At 43.1% G+C, this 19,481-nt stretch overlaps 1 protein-coding gene across 11 annotated transcripts in view; it reads left to right on the top strand.

The window, feature by feature from the left end:
- Nucleotides 1-19,481, top strand: part of mtmr14 (myotubularin related protein 14) — a 101,386-nt gene that overhangs the window by 22,187 nt on the left and 59,718 nt on the right. For all 11 annotated transcript variants that reach the window (XM_038812415.1, XM_038812412.1, XM_038812411.1 and 8 more), the window contains 5 exons: nucleotides 1,457-1,532; nucleotides 2,669-2,726; nucleotides 4,208-4,330; nucleotides 13,816-13,889; nucleotides 15,274-15,344. In XM_038812415.1, the coding sequence (XP_038668343.1) occupies nucleotides 1,457-1,532; nucleotides 2,669-2,726; nucleotides 4,208-4,330; nucleotides 13,816-13,889; nucleotides 15,274-15,344 (402 nt within the window). The remainder of the gene's footprint in view (nucleotides 1-1,456; nucleotides 1,533-2,668; nucleotides 2,727-4,207; nucleotides 4,331-13,815; nucleotides 13,890-15,273; nucleotides 15,345-19,481) is intronic.

Raw genomic sequence — 19,481 nt, 5'->3', positions numbered from 1 at the left:
GAAGGCAAATCACCACCACCTTCTGAAGGTTAACTAGGGAATAAATACTGGCCTAACCAGCGACGCCCAAATCCCATGAATAAATTTTTAAAAATCTGCCACTTTTGACATTTACTTCCTCCATCACTGACGCACAGTTGCAGCAGAGTGCAGCATATACAAAATGCATGTCAGCAACTCAACAAGGCTAATTCAACAGCACTTTCAAACCCATGACCTCTGTCACCTAGAAGGACAAGGACAGCAGATGCATGTCCTTGCTAATAAGCATTTACATTGTATATCTTGTGTTGCCCTATTATGTATTCTCATGTATTTTCTTGAATTTTGTTTAATTCCCTTTTCTAATCTGTTGAGCTGCTTGCAGAAAAATATTTTTCACTGTACCTCGGTACACGTGACAATAAACAAATCCAATCCAATCCAATCATGGGAACACCACCACCTGCACGTTACCCTCCAAACCACACACCATCCTGACTTAGGATGGTATTACTGTTCCTTCCTTCTCGGAACTCCATATCAACACTGCATGTACCTACATCATGCAGACTGCAGAGGTCAAGCAGGCAGCTCACTACCACCATAAGGACAATTTGGGATAGACAACACATGCTGGCCTAGCCAGAGGTGCCCACATCCTGTGAAAGAATTTAAAGAATCATTTATTTCTCTCCGTAAAACTGAATTAAGGTGAAGGAAAATCATGTATTTTCCTGGTTTGCTGTCTGTGAGAATACTTCAATGTATATGGCTGCTTATCCTGCTTGATGACATCACTGTTGCTGGATGCCTGGCAATCCCCATAACTTGGCACCAAACCTAAACTAACATTGGGAAAGGGTAATTTAACCACAAAGAAAGCTAGATCTTTGGACAGCTTTCTTTGAGTTCCACAGCAACAACCAGCGCTTCATCGCAAACTCCGAGTTCCTGGCCGCAATTATTGAGCCAGCGAACAGAAATGTACAGGCAAGAGTATGTGTAAACCTTGACTTTTCTTGCTTTCATTGTCAATTTTAATCAAATTTCTGCCTCTATAATTAAAGGACAAAAAAAACGAATTCTCAGAATCTTTAGTGTTGGCTCATCAAATCTGCACGGGCTCTCTGAAAGGGCATTCAGTCCCACTCCCCTGTCTTTGCCCCGTAAACTTACATATTCTTTCTTTTCCGAAAGCAATCCAATTCCTTCTGGAATACCTCAATTGTACTTGCCTCCATCACTCTCTCAAGAAGTTTGTTCCAGACCCCAACCACCCTCTTTTACTTCTTTTGCCAATTATTTTGAATCTGTGCTCTCTAGTTCTTGATGCTCTCTTGAGTGGGAACAGTTTCTCATTATTTTTCTAGTATGCACTATGTGAACATATTTATTTGTTACACTGCGGTTATTTACTTAAGTGTTATTGATTTTCCATTTCCGAGGTTTAATTTCCATTTCTCTCCTATTGCAGCATATTTGTCGGTCGGCAACCTTGGCTGGCTGGGGGGAATTGTATGGACGCAGTGGGTACAATTACTTATTCTCAGGTGAATAGTGATTTAATTAATTAGATGTACATGTGTTTTCTGACCAAACTAGTTGTAGGAATATGGGGAGGCTGTGGCATAGTCGTATTGTCACTGGACCAAGAATCCAGAGACCCAGGGTAATGCTCTGGGGGACATCTGTCATCCTTACCTCGTCTGGCCTATATGTGACTCCAGACCCACAGCAATGGGCAATTTGGGCAATAAATCCTGGCCCAGCCAGCGACACCAACATCCCATGAACAAATAAACAGAAATAATGTATTTGAATGGTATTGATGTCTTTTTCTCCAAAGCAAGATATCAGAATTGGCGGGATGCAGATCTGACTGTAACTTCAATCTTGCTGCCTTGGCTTGAATTAGGCTTATTGGGCTGACTTGACATTATATTGATAGTATTTGTGCAGATGGCAACAATAATAATCTTTATTATTGTCACAAGTAGGCTTACATTAACACCACAAGCAATTAAGTTACTGTGAAAATTCCCTTGTCGCTACATTCCGGCGCCTGTATGTCCAATTCACCTAACAGCACGTCTTTAGGCTCTTGTGGAAGGAAACTGGAGCACCCGGAGGAAACCCACGCACACACGGGGAGAACGTGCAGACTCCGCACAGACAGTGACCCAAGCCGGGAATTGAACCTGGGACCCTGGCGCTGTGAAATAACAGTGCTGGCCACTGTGCTACCGTGCCACCCACTAATACTCTTAGTTATGCTCTTTCCTCTGCTTTGGGAGGAATTGGGCAGGGGCATTATAAGATCCCGGGGTTTCTTGCTTTCAGACAGAAACATACGTAGTTTAAATGGTAATTGCAGCATTGAAATGGGCCATTTAGCCGAACTGTCCATGCCAGGCATTTATTTATGCTCCACATGAGCCAGAGCTTTTAAACTGTGCACTAACAAGCAACAGTTGTCTTCAAAGTTCAAATATGACAGACATGAAACTTGTACTGAATTATATAGTTTTCTGAAATTGGGCATTTGAAGTACTTAGCTGTGTTGATCTGTTAAAGCTCAGTGCAGTCTCTTAGTCTGGAGGGTAGGAGTGCTTATATCAATCTCCTCACGCAGTTGTGGATTACCTTAATCATGTGCGCGATCTTTGTTTTTTTTCTCTTTCCTTAGGAGGATCTGATGATGCAGGGGCAGAGTCTGATGAAGTGCCTGATGATTTTGCAGTGCGGTAAGTGAACTACTTCCAGTATTAGGTTTAGGAATCCTAGAATCCCTACAGTGCAGAAGGAGGCCATTCGGCCCATCAGGTCTGCGCCGACCCTCCAAAAGAGCCCCCCATCTAGGTCCACACCCCCACCTTATCTCCGTAACCCCACCTAACCACATCTTTGTGACACCAAAGGGCAATTTAGCATGGCCAGTCCACCTAACATGCACATCTTTGGACCGTGGAGGAAGCCGGATCACCCGGAGGAAACCCATGCAGATTCGGGGAGAAAATGCAAACTCCACACAGTCATCCAAGTCTGGAATTAAACCTGGGTCCCTGGTACTGTGAGGCTGCAGTGCTAGCTACTGTGCAGATAGATAGTGATACTAATGTTTGTCTTTAAGCACATGAAATGAGAATACAGCCCTTTGAATTAATCTAACTTGAGAGGATAGCATTTTTATATTTCTTGTTTTCCTTCTTTTCTCCTTTGAATGATTTTCTGATTCTTGCTGATCCTGTTGTTTTGAAGAAGGCCTTGTAGATTTCAGTGAATGGTGATTTTTTTTCCCTTTATTCTTTCATGGAATGTGCGCTGACAAGACCTCTATTTGTTGTCCAACCCACTGCCCTTGAATTAAGTGGCTTACTAGGCCATTTTAGAGGGCATTTAAGAGTTGACCACATTGCTGTCGATCTGGATTGTACGCCAGACCAGTTAAGGACAGCAGATTTCCTTCCTCCGAGAACATTAGTGATCGAGTTGGGTTTTTACAGCAATAAATAACAGTTTCATGGTGGGGCTAGCTTTCAGTTCCACATTTTATTAATTTAATTTTAAATTCTGCCAGTTGCCATGGTGGGATTTGAATCCATGTTCCCAGAGCAATAGCCTGGTTCTCTGGATTACTGGTCCAGTGACATTAGCACAATGGGACCGTCTCCCCCAGAGCAATAATGTAGGATGGTAATACAAGACTGAATGTAAATAAGTTTGTCTACGAATGTTAAGCTTATGGTTCCTAAAATATGCTGTCATTTGTTTCCTCAATTTATAAGAATCAGTAATGCATTCTCATCAGTGGTTCGCCATAATCATTGAGGAAGTAATGCTTATGACTTCTCTCTCTTGGGTCTAAAGTGGATGAACATACAGTTGCCCACACTAAAGTCCTTCACCAAGTTGAGCTTGTACTTTTGAAGAGATTTTTAGCTGATTTTGCCGTAAATATTTCTTGACACCAGGGCTCTTATGTTCTGTGATTGTACAGTATGTTTTGCCATCAAGTTGTGACTCAGTTTGAAGGAATGATGCACTAAGAAGAATCAGCAGAATCTCAAACATTGCGACTCAATCACAAATTGTTTTCTCAGAAGTGTATGGGCTTACTACATTCTCAGTAATGATTATTTATCACTGGAGAACTTTCACTGAAGAAGATGCTGGATTTTGTTTTCGTTCTGACCTTGCTTTGTTTTTATTTTGTTGATTATTCCAGGAATGGTGATTCACAGCTATTTGATAAGGTCCGAGGTCATGACATAAAGCTGCTGCGATATCTTTCTGTTCGCTACATCTGTGATCTGATGGTGGAGAAGAAGAAAGTGAAGTTTGGGTTGAAGTAAGTTGATTGTCGGGTTTATTAATTTGATGTCTTGCTGTGACACATATGAGTGAGGAAGCGACATGGTAATGTTTGTAACCGAAGGGAGGGGGGAGTGGAAATCGAAGTTAGACTAACATGTATGATCAAGGTTATAACTTGCTTTTATGGTCTGGATGGTTATTTTTAAACCACTTGAGTTTTCCCCAACATTTAATGTTTCGAGTCCATATAACCCTTCTACAGAACTGAAAAGGGATAGAACTATGAAGAATTGTAGGCTTGGAGAGGAGTAGAGCAGAAAGGAATGTCAGTGATGTCTGAGCTGAGGAGTGATGGACAACAATGTCGTGGACAAGAGACAAAGGGGCAGTTAATGGAGCCATTAAGGATTGAAGGGTGCAAATAGTGGCAGAGGTAGGAAAGCAGAATGTGTTAATAGGAAAACAGAGGTCGGTGCTCAGCGGACGCACTATCGTTATGATAGTGGACTATTAAGTTCAAATCCCAGCCAGCAAAGTTGTGAAAGTGAATGCAATAAACCTATGCTCATGTATGGCTGGCAGCAGAAAACCACAAAATCTGCGAGGTTGTTACAAAATTTCCAGTGGTTCACGCATGTCCTTCAAGGAAGGAAGTTGCCGCCATTGCTGCTCTGGCCGACGTGTGATTCTAGACCTACACTTTGTGGTTGACTGTTAACACAGACCGGATAAATAAGGATTGGCAACAAGTGCCTTACCTTACCAGCACTGCCAACCACACGGAAATAAATATTTAAAATCTTTAAACTAATTTTTATAACACTATTTTAATTACCTTGTAAAATAAGATCACTTATCATGTGAAACACAACTGCATAAATCAGCAGAGGTAATGATGGTGATTACCAGCAGGAGCAACAATTTATTAATTTTCATAAAAGATGCCAGCACCAGAAAATAAATCATAAATATTAGAAATAAAGAAAAAGATGCTGAAATCTAAAGTGTTGACACCGTGACCTCTCTTCTCTGCAATGTTGACACACCAGCTTTATATTAATTTCTGAAATATTTCTTGCAAATTCCATGCATTATTGAGGCTGAAATGGATTCTTGGGGCGCCATCATGTAGATAAATCACTTCTGCTTTGTTGCCATGTGAACCCTTGAATCTAATATGTTTCCAGACATCTATTATATTTTCTATAGTTCTATAACTAATATTTCTAGTCGTGGCTTTTGTCATTCATCATCTTGACTGCCAGGTTTAGCCATTCATAATAGTATAATGAGCTTGCTATTGTGCATCCTCGCCTTTTAAAATAAAACAATGTAATTTGTCTCTGAAATCTCGAGAATTCTGAACATTTGCACAAGTCTATCCTGTGACCTGTGTATTCCAACTCTTTCTGACTGATCAGAGCATGAAGAGAGTTTGTGTGCATTAGAAATCTCATAAGTTAATTACTTCATTCTCAGCTAGAGTCATAGAATCTACAGCACAGAAAAGGCGTTTTGGCCCATCACGTCTAAGCCGGTCAAAAATAACCACCTAAGTATTCTAATCCTATTTCCCAGCACTTTCCCCATTTCCATGTATGCTTGGCATGTCTTAGATAATATGAAATCTTAAATCACAGTTACAGTTGCCAGAATTACATAGAAACCGACCAATTGACCCAACCTGCTAGCATTTATGCTTCACTTGAGTTCCCGTACCAGCCTCCCTGAACAGGCGCCAGAATGTGGCGACTAGGGGCTTTTCACAGTAACTTAATTTGAAGCCTACTTGTGACAATAAGCGATTTTCATTTTTTCATTTCATTCTTCCAATTCTCCCAAATCTAATTCCATCATAAGACATGGGTGCAGAATTATGCCATTCGACCCATCAAGTCTGTTCCGCCCATTCGATCATGGCTGATATGTTTCTCATCCCCATTCTCCTGCCTTCTCCCTGTAACCTCTGATTCCTTTATTAATGAAGAATCTATCTATCATAGTCCAGTCCATCACGCGAACCCGTCTCCCAACCATTGACTCTGTCTGTCTGTACCTCCTGCTGCATTGGGAAAGCGGGCAGCATAATCAAAGACCCCTCCCACTCGGGTTATTCTCTCTTCCAACCTCTTCCATTGGGCAGGAGATTCAAAAGTCTGATAACACACATTAACAGATTCAAAACAGCTCCTTCCCTGCGGTTGCCAGGCTCCTGTATGACCTTCCAATGGACTGAACTGAGATCTCCATGTATCTTCTCTACTGAGCACTACACTCCATATGCTTCACCCTATGTCTGTGTATTTACATTGCGTATTTATCGTATGTCCTATGCTTCTCATGTATGGAACGATCTGCCTGTTCTGTTCGTAGAACAATACTTTTCACTGTACCTCAGTACACTTGACAAATCAAAATCAAATCAGTGACTTGACTTCCAAAGCCTTCTGCGGCAGTGAGTTCCACAGATTCACCACCTTCTGGCTAAAGCAATCCACCTCATCTCAGTTTTAAAGCATAGTCTCTTCTGTCTGTGGTGTGCCCTCGAGTTCTAGTCTCTCCGACCAGTGTAAATATCTTCTCCACACTCACTGTTTCTAGGCCTGTCAGTGTTCTGTAAATTTCAATGAGATCCCCCCCTCCTCATCCTTCCTTCTAAACTCCACCAAGTACAGTCCCAGAGTCCTCAACCGCTCCTCATGCGACAAGCCCTTCATTCCCGGGATCATTCTTGGGAACATCCTCTGGACCCCCTCCAAGGCCAGCACATCCTTTCTTAGATATGGGCCCAAACCTTCTCACAATATTACAAATGGGATCTGACCAGAGCCTTATATAGCCTTAGCAGTCCATCCCTGTTCTTGTATTCTATCCCTCTCAAATTGAATGCTAACGATCTATTTGCCTTCCTAACTGTCAACTGAACCTGCATGTTAATCTTAAGCGAATCTTGAACCAAGACTCCTAAATACCTTTGCTGCAGATTTCCAAAGCCTTTCCCTACTGAGAAAATAGTCTATGTCTCTATTCTTCCTACCAAAGTGCATAATCTCTCAGTTTTCTGTACTATTTTCCACTTGCCACTTCTTTGCCCACTCTCCTAGCCTGTCAAAGTTCTTCTGCAGCCCTCCCGCTTCCTCAACACTATCTGTCCCTCTACATATCTTTGTATCATCTGCAGACTTAGCAACAATGCCTTCAGTTCCTTCTTCCAAATCGCTAATGTATGACATGAATAGTTGTGATCCCAACACTGACCCCTGTGGAACACCATTCGTCACTGGCTACCATCCTAAAAAGGACCCCTTTGTTCCCACTCTCTGCCAGTCAGTCAATCAGCATAACTATCTGTTCTCTCCTCCCTTATATGCTTATCTCACAATGTGTGTCTGCGTGTGTGCATATCCCACATGCTGAAGTGCATTTTATAACTTAATAAAAATGTAAGCTAAATTCAGGAATGAGTTAATTAATCATTCCCACAGTGCAGAAGGAGGCCATTCGGCCTATCAAGCCTGCACCGAACCTATGAAAGAGTACTTCACCCAAGCTTACTCCCCCGTTTTATCCCATTAGCCCCTTAATCTAAACTACAATTGGACACTAAGGGGCAATTTTAGCATGGCCAATCCACCTAACCTGCACATCTTTAGACCGTGGGAGGAAATCAGACCACTCAGAGAAAATCCACGCAGACACGGAGAAAGTGCAAACGCCACACAAGACAGTCTCCCAAGGCTAGAATTGAACCTTGGTCCCTGACACTGAGGCAGCAACGCTAACCACTGTGCTACCGTGCCAAAATTTCAACTGGCATTTCCATGTGGGGCTCGCTCCCTATGCAGATAAAATTTGATAGTTTTATCTAGCCATGCTCACCATTTGCTAGCAGATGTGTAACTTTTGAATCCAAGTACAGAAAATTTGAAAGTAGCCAAGTAGTCCCACTTGGATTAGAGCAACCATTTCAACTAAAGATGCAATCCTGCAAAAGGGCTTCAGGTTTGACATTGAGCAACCAAAATTATTTGTTCCCACTGTAAGTGTGGGTACTTATCTCAATCAGTTTGCCCTAGTCCTCGATTTTTCTCACAGATAGTTGGGTTATGCATTTTACTGCAATGACTTGCAAGTTGAACATGAAAATGCTCCTTCAATTACTGCTAACCAGTCGTTGGCAAACTGTCTTTGTCCTATCTAAGGCAGAGTTCACTGTGATAGATGTTGACTTGTCTCAATGGCGGATTATATATCTCAGCTTGAGGAAATTTGGTCAGTGGCATGATCATCAATTCAGTTTGTCAGACTATGTCCTGGATCTAATAGGTGTCGTTATTTGTTGTTTCTTTTGATTATTTTCTTTCCTCGTATAAACATTCAGGGTGCCTCATTTACTTGTTCCCTAAGTAATCCTGTCAACCTCCTTCATAATAAATACTACTTTAGAAGGTATGTAGCAGGGCCGAATCTGAAAGTCAAAAGGGAATTTATTCACCACACTAATTCTTGTCTGAAGGAACATCCTCCACAACTATGTGGATCCCATCCAACAATGGTCATCAGTTGACAGTTTGAAAAATAACTGACTAGAGTGTGCGATTTCTGTTGGTAGAATCGCCACTCATTGTGCAACAAGGCATCCAAGAATTGTTCAGAAATTTCGCAGAAAGTTCAATCAATGCACCTTCAGGAAATATTAATTCCAACTATCTGTATGTGGAGGACCTTCCAGATGACCATAAGAAACTTCTGTTCATTTTCCTTAGAATGTGATACATTGGAACCATATTTGCCTGTCATTGGGAGAGGATGTTTGATGTTATGCTACAAGATTAGAAGAAGACATTCATCCAAGGGTGTGATGTTTTATTCTAATTGCTAGTTTGCCTTCATCCTTCAGTCATTGCTGATCTGTTGGTGTTGATTAAAACTAAAATTGCTGCTAAGAACCATCTACGCTTAGGGTTGTTCAAAGATTGAATTCTATGAAACATGAGTGGGTAGCATTTAATGATCAAAAATCACTATTACAACTGAATCAAAAGCTAACAACTGAAAGGCTAAGTGAAGTGTGATTCTGCTTGGTTTAATTCTCAGCCATTTGTCGTGCACATCTGATTGTGGGGATAAATGGCAATACCTAAAGTATATTTACCTGACACAGAGGGAAATTGTTTACCACCAACACTGATCTTTACCACATGGACTGCAGTGGTTCAAGATGTCACCTCACCACCATCACCACGAGAGCAATTAGGGGTGGGCCACAAATGCTAGCCTAGCCAGTGGCACCTATACCCCGTGAAAGAATTTTTTAAAAAAAGTAACAATAGTATCTGGTTTGTAATTTTGCTTCCAATGAGAATGTAACGGAAAGAAGTCACCATATTTCGTGAGATTGTGACTGATGCTCCTGAGATATGACAAATGCTTGTCTTGAACCCTCCTGCTGGTGGAGCAACCACTTAAAACACCGGATTGGGCTGGATTCTCCAGAGCCCGACGCCAAAATCGTGATCGGCGATCGGGCAGAGAATGGATTCTGACGCCGGAATCGAGGCCAGTGCCTATTTAACTCCGGTCCATCATGCTCCGCCCCCTCCAGACCGGCATCATCAGGACATGCCACTTCTTTTTTTGAATAAATTTAGAGTACCCAATTCATATTTTCCATTTAAGGGACAATTTAGCGTGGCCAGCCCACCTACCCTGCACATCTTTGGGTTGTGGGGGCAAAATCCATGCAAACACGGGGAGAATGTGCAAATCCCACACGGACAGTGACCCAGGGCCGGGATCGAACCTGGGACCTCGGCGCCGTGCGATAGCAGTGCTAACCACTGTGCCACCATGCTGCTAAAGTGCACCGTTTCAACGATGTTGGTGCGTCATTGGCTGGCCCACTCGCGATGCTCCGCCCCCAATGGGTGAGTTCCCGATGGCACGGGCCATGTGTGGTCCCGAGCATGCGGGGGAACCTGGTATGCCAGTGCGGAAAGTGCCCAGTGCAGTCACACTCAGCTAGGATCCATGCCGCTGGCCCAGGGGGCTTTTGCTAGGGTTTGTGGGGGGTGGCCAGGATGTGGGCTGTAGGGTTGCGGTTGGCGGGATCGGTTTACGCACAGCCGGCGCCATGTTGTACGGCGTGGCTGGTGCAGGTAGTCAGCCGTGCGCTTTCGCTGCATCGGGTCCGGCCGTTTTCGGTGCGATCCGCGGGATTTTTATTCGGCGCTGTGCTAGCCCAACACTGATACCGGATTTTTCAGCCGTGAAATTCCACACGAACTCCGTTGGCGACAAAATGTGGTCTCCCAAATGGAGAATCCAGCCCATTGTCTGTCAGGTGGCCATCACAAGAACGCTTTTACAACTGTGGCATACTCTGTCAGATGTATTTTCTTGGGAATAGCATGTCTCTGCATCAGCTTGCAGAGTAGTTTGAAAGGGTAGACTCCATTGCAGTGAATGCGTTTGTCTGGGCTGCAAGCAGCTTCTCTCTGTCAGTGACTTCTTAAGCCGTAGTCCTGAAATGGAAAGTGTTTCACAAGGAATAAATTTAATGAATGCTTTGAGTATAAGTTTCTCCCAATCTGGTTCCCCCTTCAAATAAATATATTCAATTATATAAAAGAATAGATGTCTAGAATGAGACAATATTTGATGCAGAGAGAGTTGGAGATCCTTCAGGTCCGAGGCAATGCTGGAGCGTACAGTTCAAGTTGGTTTCAATAAGTAAACTAATTAATTCAGAACATCTTTATTCACATGGATTAGTGAAATTTTTCCTTAAACATGTCCCTGTTTTTATCTCTGGTTTTATCACTTTAATTTTGACTCAGTGCTACAGGATTCCTTTGAGGATGTCAGTGCTTCAGGATTCCTTTGAGGATGTCAGTGCTTCTGGAAGGGTTTTAAATTATACATAAGTCTCGTTTTCTAAATTTATTTTGAAAGAAAACGTTTGGGCGTCCATTTAAGTTGCCCGTTGCCAATTTATGCAATGTTCACCTGTGTGTAGCATTTGGTGCTAATGCAGTTGAAGCTTTAAAGGGGAAATGAAACCACCGTTATTATTTAAGAAAACACAGTGAATTATTTTAAGCTGAGAGCTAGTGTTTTTAATGTTATGTTAACTTGTAATGGATATTACACTATGTAAAGTGTGCACAGTTTCTGAGGTTTTTTTCACGTGGTTGTATCTCATACTTTACAGTGGCTTCCACCAGCAAACCTTCAGGACAGATTATTTTCTCCTCTCTATTTCTTGCCCCTTCATCTCAAGATTTTACTCTTGGCCTTTGTGCTCACTGACATGTGGGGTGTTAAATGATATTCGTTTCGCACTGTATGATAGCAAACACTCAAACATGGAACTGGATATCTACTAATGTGGTGTAATTGGATTAGGATATTGTCCATTCTGCATCCAGGGTTTGAGCCCAACTCAGATAGATGGGGTGGACATTGCCAGTAATGCCCTTAAGTGAATTGAGTTTAGATCATAGCCAATAGCACAAGAATAACTATAAATCAGAAAGTATCCCTTAGTGGCCACAATGATGTCTGGTGTGTAAAACAAAATCATAGAATCCCTTCAGTGTAGAAGGAGGCCATTTGGCACCTCAATTCTGCATCGACCCTACCAAGAGCACCCTACCTAGGCCCACATTCCTGCCCCATGCCAGTAACCCCACCTAACTTATCCATCTTTGGACACTAAGGGGCAATTTAGCATGGCCAATCCACATAACCTGCATATCTTTGGACTGTGGGAGGAAACCAGAGCTCCCGGAAGAAACCCATGTAGACACAGAATATGCAAACTCCATACAGACAGTCGCCCGAGGCCGGAATCGAATCCGGGTCCCTGGCGCTGTGAGGCAGCAGTGCTAACCACTGTGCCATTCCAAATGTTGAGAGGTGAGAGTGACTGCCCTTGACATCAAGGCAGCATTTGAGTGAGTATGGTGTCAAGGAGCCCCAGAAAAACTGGAGGCAGTGGGAATCGGGGGAGGGGGGAGAACTCTCCACTGGTTGGAGAGTCATACCTGGCACAAAGGAAAATGGTTGTGGTGGTTGGAGGTCAATCATCTCAGTTCCAAGACATCACTGCAGGTGTTCCTAGGCGTAGTGTCCTAGGCCCAACCATCTTCAGCTGCTTCATCAATGCATCAATCCCTTCCATCATAAGGTTGGAAGAACGGATGCTCAGCACCATTTATGACTCCTCGGATAATGAAGCAGTCCCATGTCCAAATACAGCAAGACCTGGACAATATCCGGGCTTGGGCTGTCAAGTGGCAAGTTACAGTCGTGCCACACAAATGCCAGGGAATGACCATCTCCTACAAGGGAGGATCTAACCATCACCCCATGGCATTCAATGGCGTTGAATAATATATAATAATAGCCATATTAATACTGTGGCTACCAGGGCAGGCCAAAGGGTAGTAATCCTATGGCAAGTAACCCACCTCCTGACCACCCCCCCAAAAAAAGTCTGTCCACCATCTACAAGGCACAAGTCAGGAGTGTAATGGAATACTCTCCTCTTGCTTGGATGAGTGCAGCTCCAAAACACTTAAGAAGCTCGACACCTTCAAGGGCAAACAGGATTTCTCCCCCTTTCACAAACATTCAAACTTTCCACCGCCGATGAACAATGGCAGCCTCGTGTACCATCTACAAGACGCACTGCATAATTCGCCAAGGTTCCTTAGACAGCACCTTCCAACCCCACAACCATTACCATCCAGAAGGCTAAGAGCAGCAAATATCTGGGAACCCCACCACCTGGAGGTTCCCCTCCAACTCACTCTCCACCCTGATTGGAAATATATCGCCATTCCTTCACTGTCAGTGGGGGAAAATCCTGGAACTCCCTCCCGAACATCACTGTGGGTGTCTCTATACCTTGAGGACTGCAGCAGTTCAAAAAGGCAGCTTACCATCATATTCTGAAGTGCAACTTGGGATGGGCAATAAATCTTGGCCTAACCAGTGGTGCCCACACCCCGTGAATGAATTTTTAAAATTACTCTTTGTATGGTGCGCTGCATTCAGATTGATTTCAGTGCAGTCTGCTAGCTCCTATGTGGCTGCACCCAGTTTTCTTTGAGTGTTCTTTTTTAATTTCATATTTTTTTCCAATTCAGGGGAAATTTAGTGTGGCCAATCTGCCAACCCTGCACATCTTCGGATTGTGGGGGTAAGACCCACACAGACACGGGATGAATGTGCACACTCCACACGGGCAGTGATCCGGGGCCAGGATCGGACTTGGGGCCGGGATCGAACCCGGGTCCTCAGCGGCATGAGGCAGCAGTGCTAACCACTGCACCACCCTACTGCCCTGCCTGGAAGTTCTTGACCATCGAAAGAGGAACAAAGTTTCATTCCCCATTTGTAGAATCTGTTAAGCTTAGCATATAAATGCACCAAATATGCAAGATTTGTTGTGTGGGTGACAAGGTGGCAAAGTATCATAAATAATGATCCTTTTCATGTCTCCTTGTTCAGTGTGACCTCATCTGAGAAGGTGGACAAAGCCCAGAGATACGCAGATTTCACCTTGTTATCTATACCATACCCAGGTAACCACTTCACAGCAAGGGCTGAATATGCTTGCAGAGATAATAGCTAATCAAAGTTGTTGGTCCTTTTTTTAAAAAAAATAAATAAATAAACTTGCTAAATAATTAAAATCAGCAATGTTCTTGCTTCATCTTGTCTAAAGACAGCTATGGGAAAGCTGGCACAAGCAGCAGCCAGTTTGTGGAGGCGCAATGAACACATGTTGACGTTTGAAGCCTTTACCGGCCCATTGAACATTGTCTTCCCACTATCATTTCTGATGCTGTATCAGTTTAAACCTAAAGAATCAATGTTCATTTTGAATTATCAGTGATTACTGAGACTCCACAGTTGCACCTTTCTCATCAAATTTGGATGAAAAGAAACACTTGATTTTTAAAACCTAGCTTGAATTGATAAAATATCACCAACATCTGTGGAAAATTCTTCCTAGGTGGGTAGTAAGCATCCGATCAAGAGATGATTGATTGCCTATAGCCATTCAGTATTCTGATGTTTTTGAAAAACCCATTTATGCTGAGTGATGTAGGTTCCACCTGAAATTTCCATTTTAAGTTAATATTTCAATTGTTTACAATATAATGAGAGCTCACCCATGGGGCCTCACGGTAGCATGGTGGTTAGCATCAATGCTTCACAGCTCCAGGGTCCCAGGTTCGATTCCCGGCTGGGTCACTGTCTGTGTGGAGTCTGCACGTCCTCCCCGTGTGTGCGTGGGTTTCCTCCGGGTGCTCCGGTTTCCTCCCACAGTCCAAAGATGTGCGGGTTAGGTGGATTGGCCATGCTAAAATTGCCCGTAGTGTAAGGTTAATGGGTTACGGGTATACGGGTTACGTGGGTTTAAGTAGGGCGATCATTGCTCGGCACAACATCGAGGGCCGAAGGGCCTGTTCTGTGCTGTACTGTTCTATGTTCTATGAAATCTCCAATTTAGCAATGTTAAATTGTTATCATATTTATCCTGAGGTGTAGATAGAAAAGGAATCAATATTTATATTACTCCAATGCTTTTCACCATCTCAGGCTGTTCCAAAGCCCTTTGCACTCAATGAAGTACTTTTCAAGTGGAGCCACTGTTGTAATATGGAACACACAACCGTTAATTTGCCCACAGCAAAGTCGCACTATAATAACCAGATAATCTGTTTCACTAAAATAAAAGACACATACTGCAGATGCTGGATATCTGAAGTAAAAACGGAAAATGCTGGAGGAAACTCTGCAGATCTGGCAGCATGTATGGAGAGGGAAACATAGTTAATGCTTCAATATGACCCTTATTTGGAACCTGTTGAACTGTTAGTTGAGGGGTAAATATTGTCCAGGGCACAGTGAAGGCAGTGTTGTCATAGTCATTGCATCTTTTTTCTACCTTGTCTGCAGGTTGTGAATTTTTTAAGGACTACAAGGATCGTGATTACACAGCTGAAGGGCTGGTGTTCAACTGGAACCAGGTGAGTTTTCAGCTGATGGGAAGCATGCACGTAGAAACAGACTTTGCCCACAAACTGTTTGTCTTGTTTTTCTTTCTCCCAGCCAACACCCTTTTTCCCTGCCCTGCCCTGCAATTGAGAAAAAAAGTATATAATTAGAGTATAGATTACTGATCAAGGAGGGAGTTTTCCATGGCGGGCAGGTTGTAGATACTGCAGATTTTCTTTTGCCCTCTGTTGTGTACTGAGGGAACATGTGCAGGGATACCTCCTGCAACTGTGTGCTGTCTGCTTGGCTTTGAGCTTAACGGGTGGCATGGAGCAGGAACAGGCATTAGTTGTGATTGAGACAGTTTTTCTGCAGTGAACTAGAATCTTATCACTGGTTGACATTAGGGACAAGTGTGTAGGCTTCATCTGCATGAACAAATGCATTTTAATCACTCGAGCTAAATGGAGAATTCTAAAAGGTTTGTAACAGCCATAAAATAGTGTAATAAATTCTGCAACAACTTGCATATATTTATAAGCTTTTGTAGCAAACAATTCCAAAGTGCTTAGGAGGTCTAATTAGGCACAAATGTACCTTAAATTCAAATACAGATGTTCAGTCCGGTCATGCAAACGCATTTGTAAAAACGTACTTTAAAATTTGACCCTGTGTAAAAATAGATATGATGTCTGAAATTAAATGTATTGAAGCCGCATGGACTTTGGGACATCGATGTCTAGGGAAGGTGGTGGCGCATTGGTGGTGTCACTGGACTCGTAATCCCGAGATCCAGAATAATGCTCTGAGGACCCATGTTCGAATCACACCATGGCAGGTGGTGAAATTTGAATTTAAAAAAACAAACTGGAATTGAAACCATTGCTGGTTGTCGTAAGGGCTGCCAACCTCTGAAATGGCTTAGCAAACCACTCAGTGTGCAATAAGTGTTGGCCCAGCCAGCGCCATCCACAATCTGTAAAGAAATAAAAAGAAATAGAGGTTGCGAGCCCACAGTGGGCAAAAAGAGAATCTTGCAGTAGGAACAGCAGATGAGCTCCTGATGCTGAAGACCCAATCAAAAGGCCGGCAACTCTAGTCTCAGCAGCTGCACGAGGAGAGATGAGTCTGTGAGGGTGTCTCAACATAGAGGTACTCTTGGGGGCATGTGTTGAAACTAAAAATAATTAAGGGCAAAGCTGTTCGGCCTCTTCGGATGCATTGTATGCACTACTGGTGTGGCCTTTCCTGCCGGCTGGCCCCTCTTTGGGTATGGAACCTCCAGATCCGATGGCACTCACGGAAGTCGCCACCATTGAGCTAGCGGCCACATACAGAGGGGGGCTACTCTGTCGGATGTAATTGTGTCTGTACTTCTCTTTATTGGCTGCCCACCTCGGTTCAGACAGCCAATCCAGATCTATTCTCCCTTGGGAAGAAATGAATTAGAACAAAGAACAATACAACACAGGAACAGGCCTTCGGCCCTCCAAGCCTGGACCGGTCATGACACAACCTTTGCCAAAACCCTCAGCACTTCCTTGTGCCGTATCCCTCTATAACCATCCTATGTCAAGATGTCTTTTGAACACCGTTAATGTATCTGGATCCACAACCTCACCTGGCAACGCGTTCCAGGCACTCACTACCCTCTGCGTTAAAAAAATCTATCCCTCACATCTCCTCTAAACTTTGCCCCACGAACCTTAAACCTATGCCCCGTGGTGACTGACCCCTCCATCCATTCTATTCATGCATCTCATAATCTTGTAGACCTCTGTCAGTTCACCCCCTCAACCTCCATCTTTCTAATGAAAACAGTCTGAGTCTATTCAGCCTCTCCACATGCCCTCCAGACCAGGCAAAGCGCTGGAAAACCTCCCCTGAACGCTCTCCGAAGTCTCCAAATCCTTCTGGTTGTGTGGCGTCCAGAATTGTGCACAGTGGTCCAAGTGCGGTCATACCAAGGTTCTATACAACTTTTGCATGACTTGCCGGTTTTTATACTCGATGCCTGCCCAATGAAGGCAAGCATTCTGTATGTTTTCGTGACTACCTTGTCCACTGGTGTTTCCACCTTCAAAGATTTGTGGACCAGCACGCCCAGATCTCTCTGACTTTCTATATTCCTAGGTGTTTTGCCATATACGGTATATTTTCCCTCTGTTAGACCTGCCAAAATGCATTACCTCACAATTGTCCAGATTAAACTCCATTTGCCATTTCTCTGCCCAAGTCTCCAACCTATCTATGTCCTGTTGTATCCTCTGACAATCCTCAACACTATCTGCCACTCCACCAACCTTGGTGTCATCCGCGAACTTACTAATCAGACCAGCTACATTTTCCTCCAAATCATTTATGGAAACTACAAACAACAGAGGTCCAGCACAGATCCCTGTGGAACACCACTAGTCACAACCTTCCATTCGGGAAAAAAACCCTTCTACTGCTACCCTTTGCCTTCTGTGACCGAGCCAGTTCTGTATCTATCTTGCCACCTCACCTCTGATCCCATGTGATTTCACCTTTTGTACCAGTCTGCCATGAGGCACCTTGTCAAAGGATTTACTGAAGTCCATGCAAACAACATCCACAGCCCTCCCCTCATCATTTGTCACCTCCTCAAAAAACTCGATCAAGTTAGTGAGAGACAACCTCCCCTTCAGAAAACCATACTGCCTATCACGAATGATTCTGGAATCAACCTAGTGAACCTCCTCTGAACTGTCTCTAATGCAACTACATCCCTCCTCATAAGGGGACTAAAACTGTACACAATACTCCAGTCTGCTTTTATCTACTTGTCCCACCCATTCATAATTTTAAAAGCTTCTATGTATTGCCCCTTAATCTGGGCGTTTCTAATATTTCAAAGATTCATATTTGTATTTTGTCATCTTAGTGTATCTGTGATGTCCTTTTTCAAATTTCAATATCCTTCCTATAGTCTGGAGCCTAATATTGATCCAGTATCCTTAAACGGTATTAAGAGTTCATATAGGTTCATCATTGAATTTTGGCTTTGATATCCTGTGATATCTTGTGATAAAACATTGAATTCCAGCATTTTTAAAACAATGGTACCAACCTGAGTTGCTGTCTTTAATAGAAAACGAAAATATTACAATGCTGGAAATCTGAAATAAAACAGAAAATTCTGAAATACTCAACGGGTCAGGTTACATCTGCGAAGCGAGAATCAAGAGATTTAATTTTTCAGGTCGATGATCTTTCATCAGATCTGTAAGTTAAAAGTGTATAAGGTTTTAAGCAAGTACAAAGCAGGGGGAGGGGAAATAGAATAAAAGGGGAGGTTTGCGATGGAGTGGAAAGCAGGCTACATGTCAAAAGGGATGCAACGCAACAAGGAATGGGACAAATAAACAAGAAACAAAAGGTGGATCAAGAGTAACAGCAGAATCATTTAGAGTTGTTGGCTGAAAAAAATGGAGGTAGTGGTTATGAACTGAATTTGTTGATGCCTGAGGGAGAGGTTAAGTTGGAATGAGAATTCTGAACACAAGGACCAGGAGTCTGCTGTGTTGGGGAGGATTCTTGGCCAAAGAAGTAGACAACATAAGAACATCCCGGGGTCATGCTGAGTTTGAAATTCATTGGCGTGTAAGGGGATGAAATTGAAGCCTTATAGGCCTGTAAATCTGCACCCCCAGACTCCTCTGCATATCACCGCAATGAAGCATACTGGCATTTAGAATATAGTTTATTTTTACCTGAGTGTATAATTTCACACTTGAATTCCGACTCTCTTTTTAGCTGTGTCCTCCATCTTGTCACTTCCCCTTTTCAGCTTCCTTTGTTCTTATAACTAGTCACAGTTCCTGTTTTAGCATTATTTGAAAATGTTGACACTATTTCTCGAGGCCTATGTACAAATCACTGATAAACAACTTAAGATAAATAATACCTGCAGGCCACTTCCACCAACTCCAGAAAAACCGTGCTTATCTCTTGCTCTTTTCCCTAATTCCATTCCTCTTAACCTTCTCCAGTAATTAATTATGTATCGTCATCTTCTTCTTTGGCAATCACTCACTAGCTCGTATAGTTGTAACCCTGTGTTACTGATCATAGGTTCTGTGGGTTGTTGCATGGCTGATGAGTCCAAATCTCTGACTGCACAGTTGGCTGATGTTTCCGGGAGGTGC

Source organism: Scyliorhinus canicula, chromosome 11, assembly GCF_902713615.1.
Source record: "Scyliorhinus canicula chromosome 11, sScyCan1.1, whole genome shotgun sequence".
In the NCBI taxonomy this organism is placed as follows: Eukaryota; Metazoa; Chordata; class Chondrichthyes; order Carcharhiniformes; family Scyliorhinidae; genus Scyliorhinus; species Scyliorhinus canicula.
Note: the sequence above shows the minus strand (reverse complement) of the source record. Positions and strands in the feature narration are given on the sequence as shown.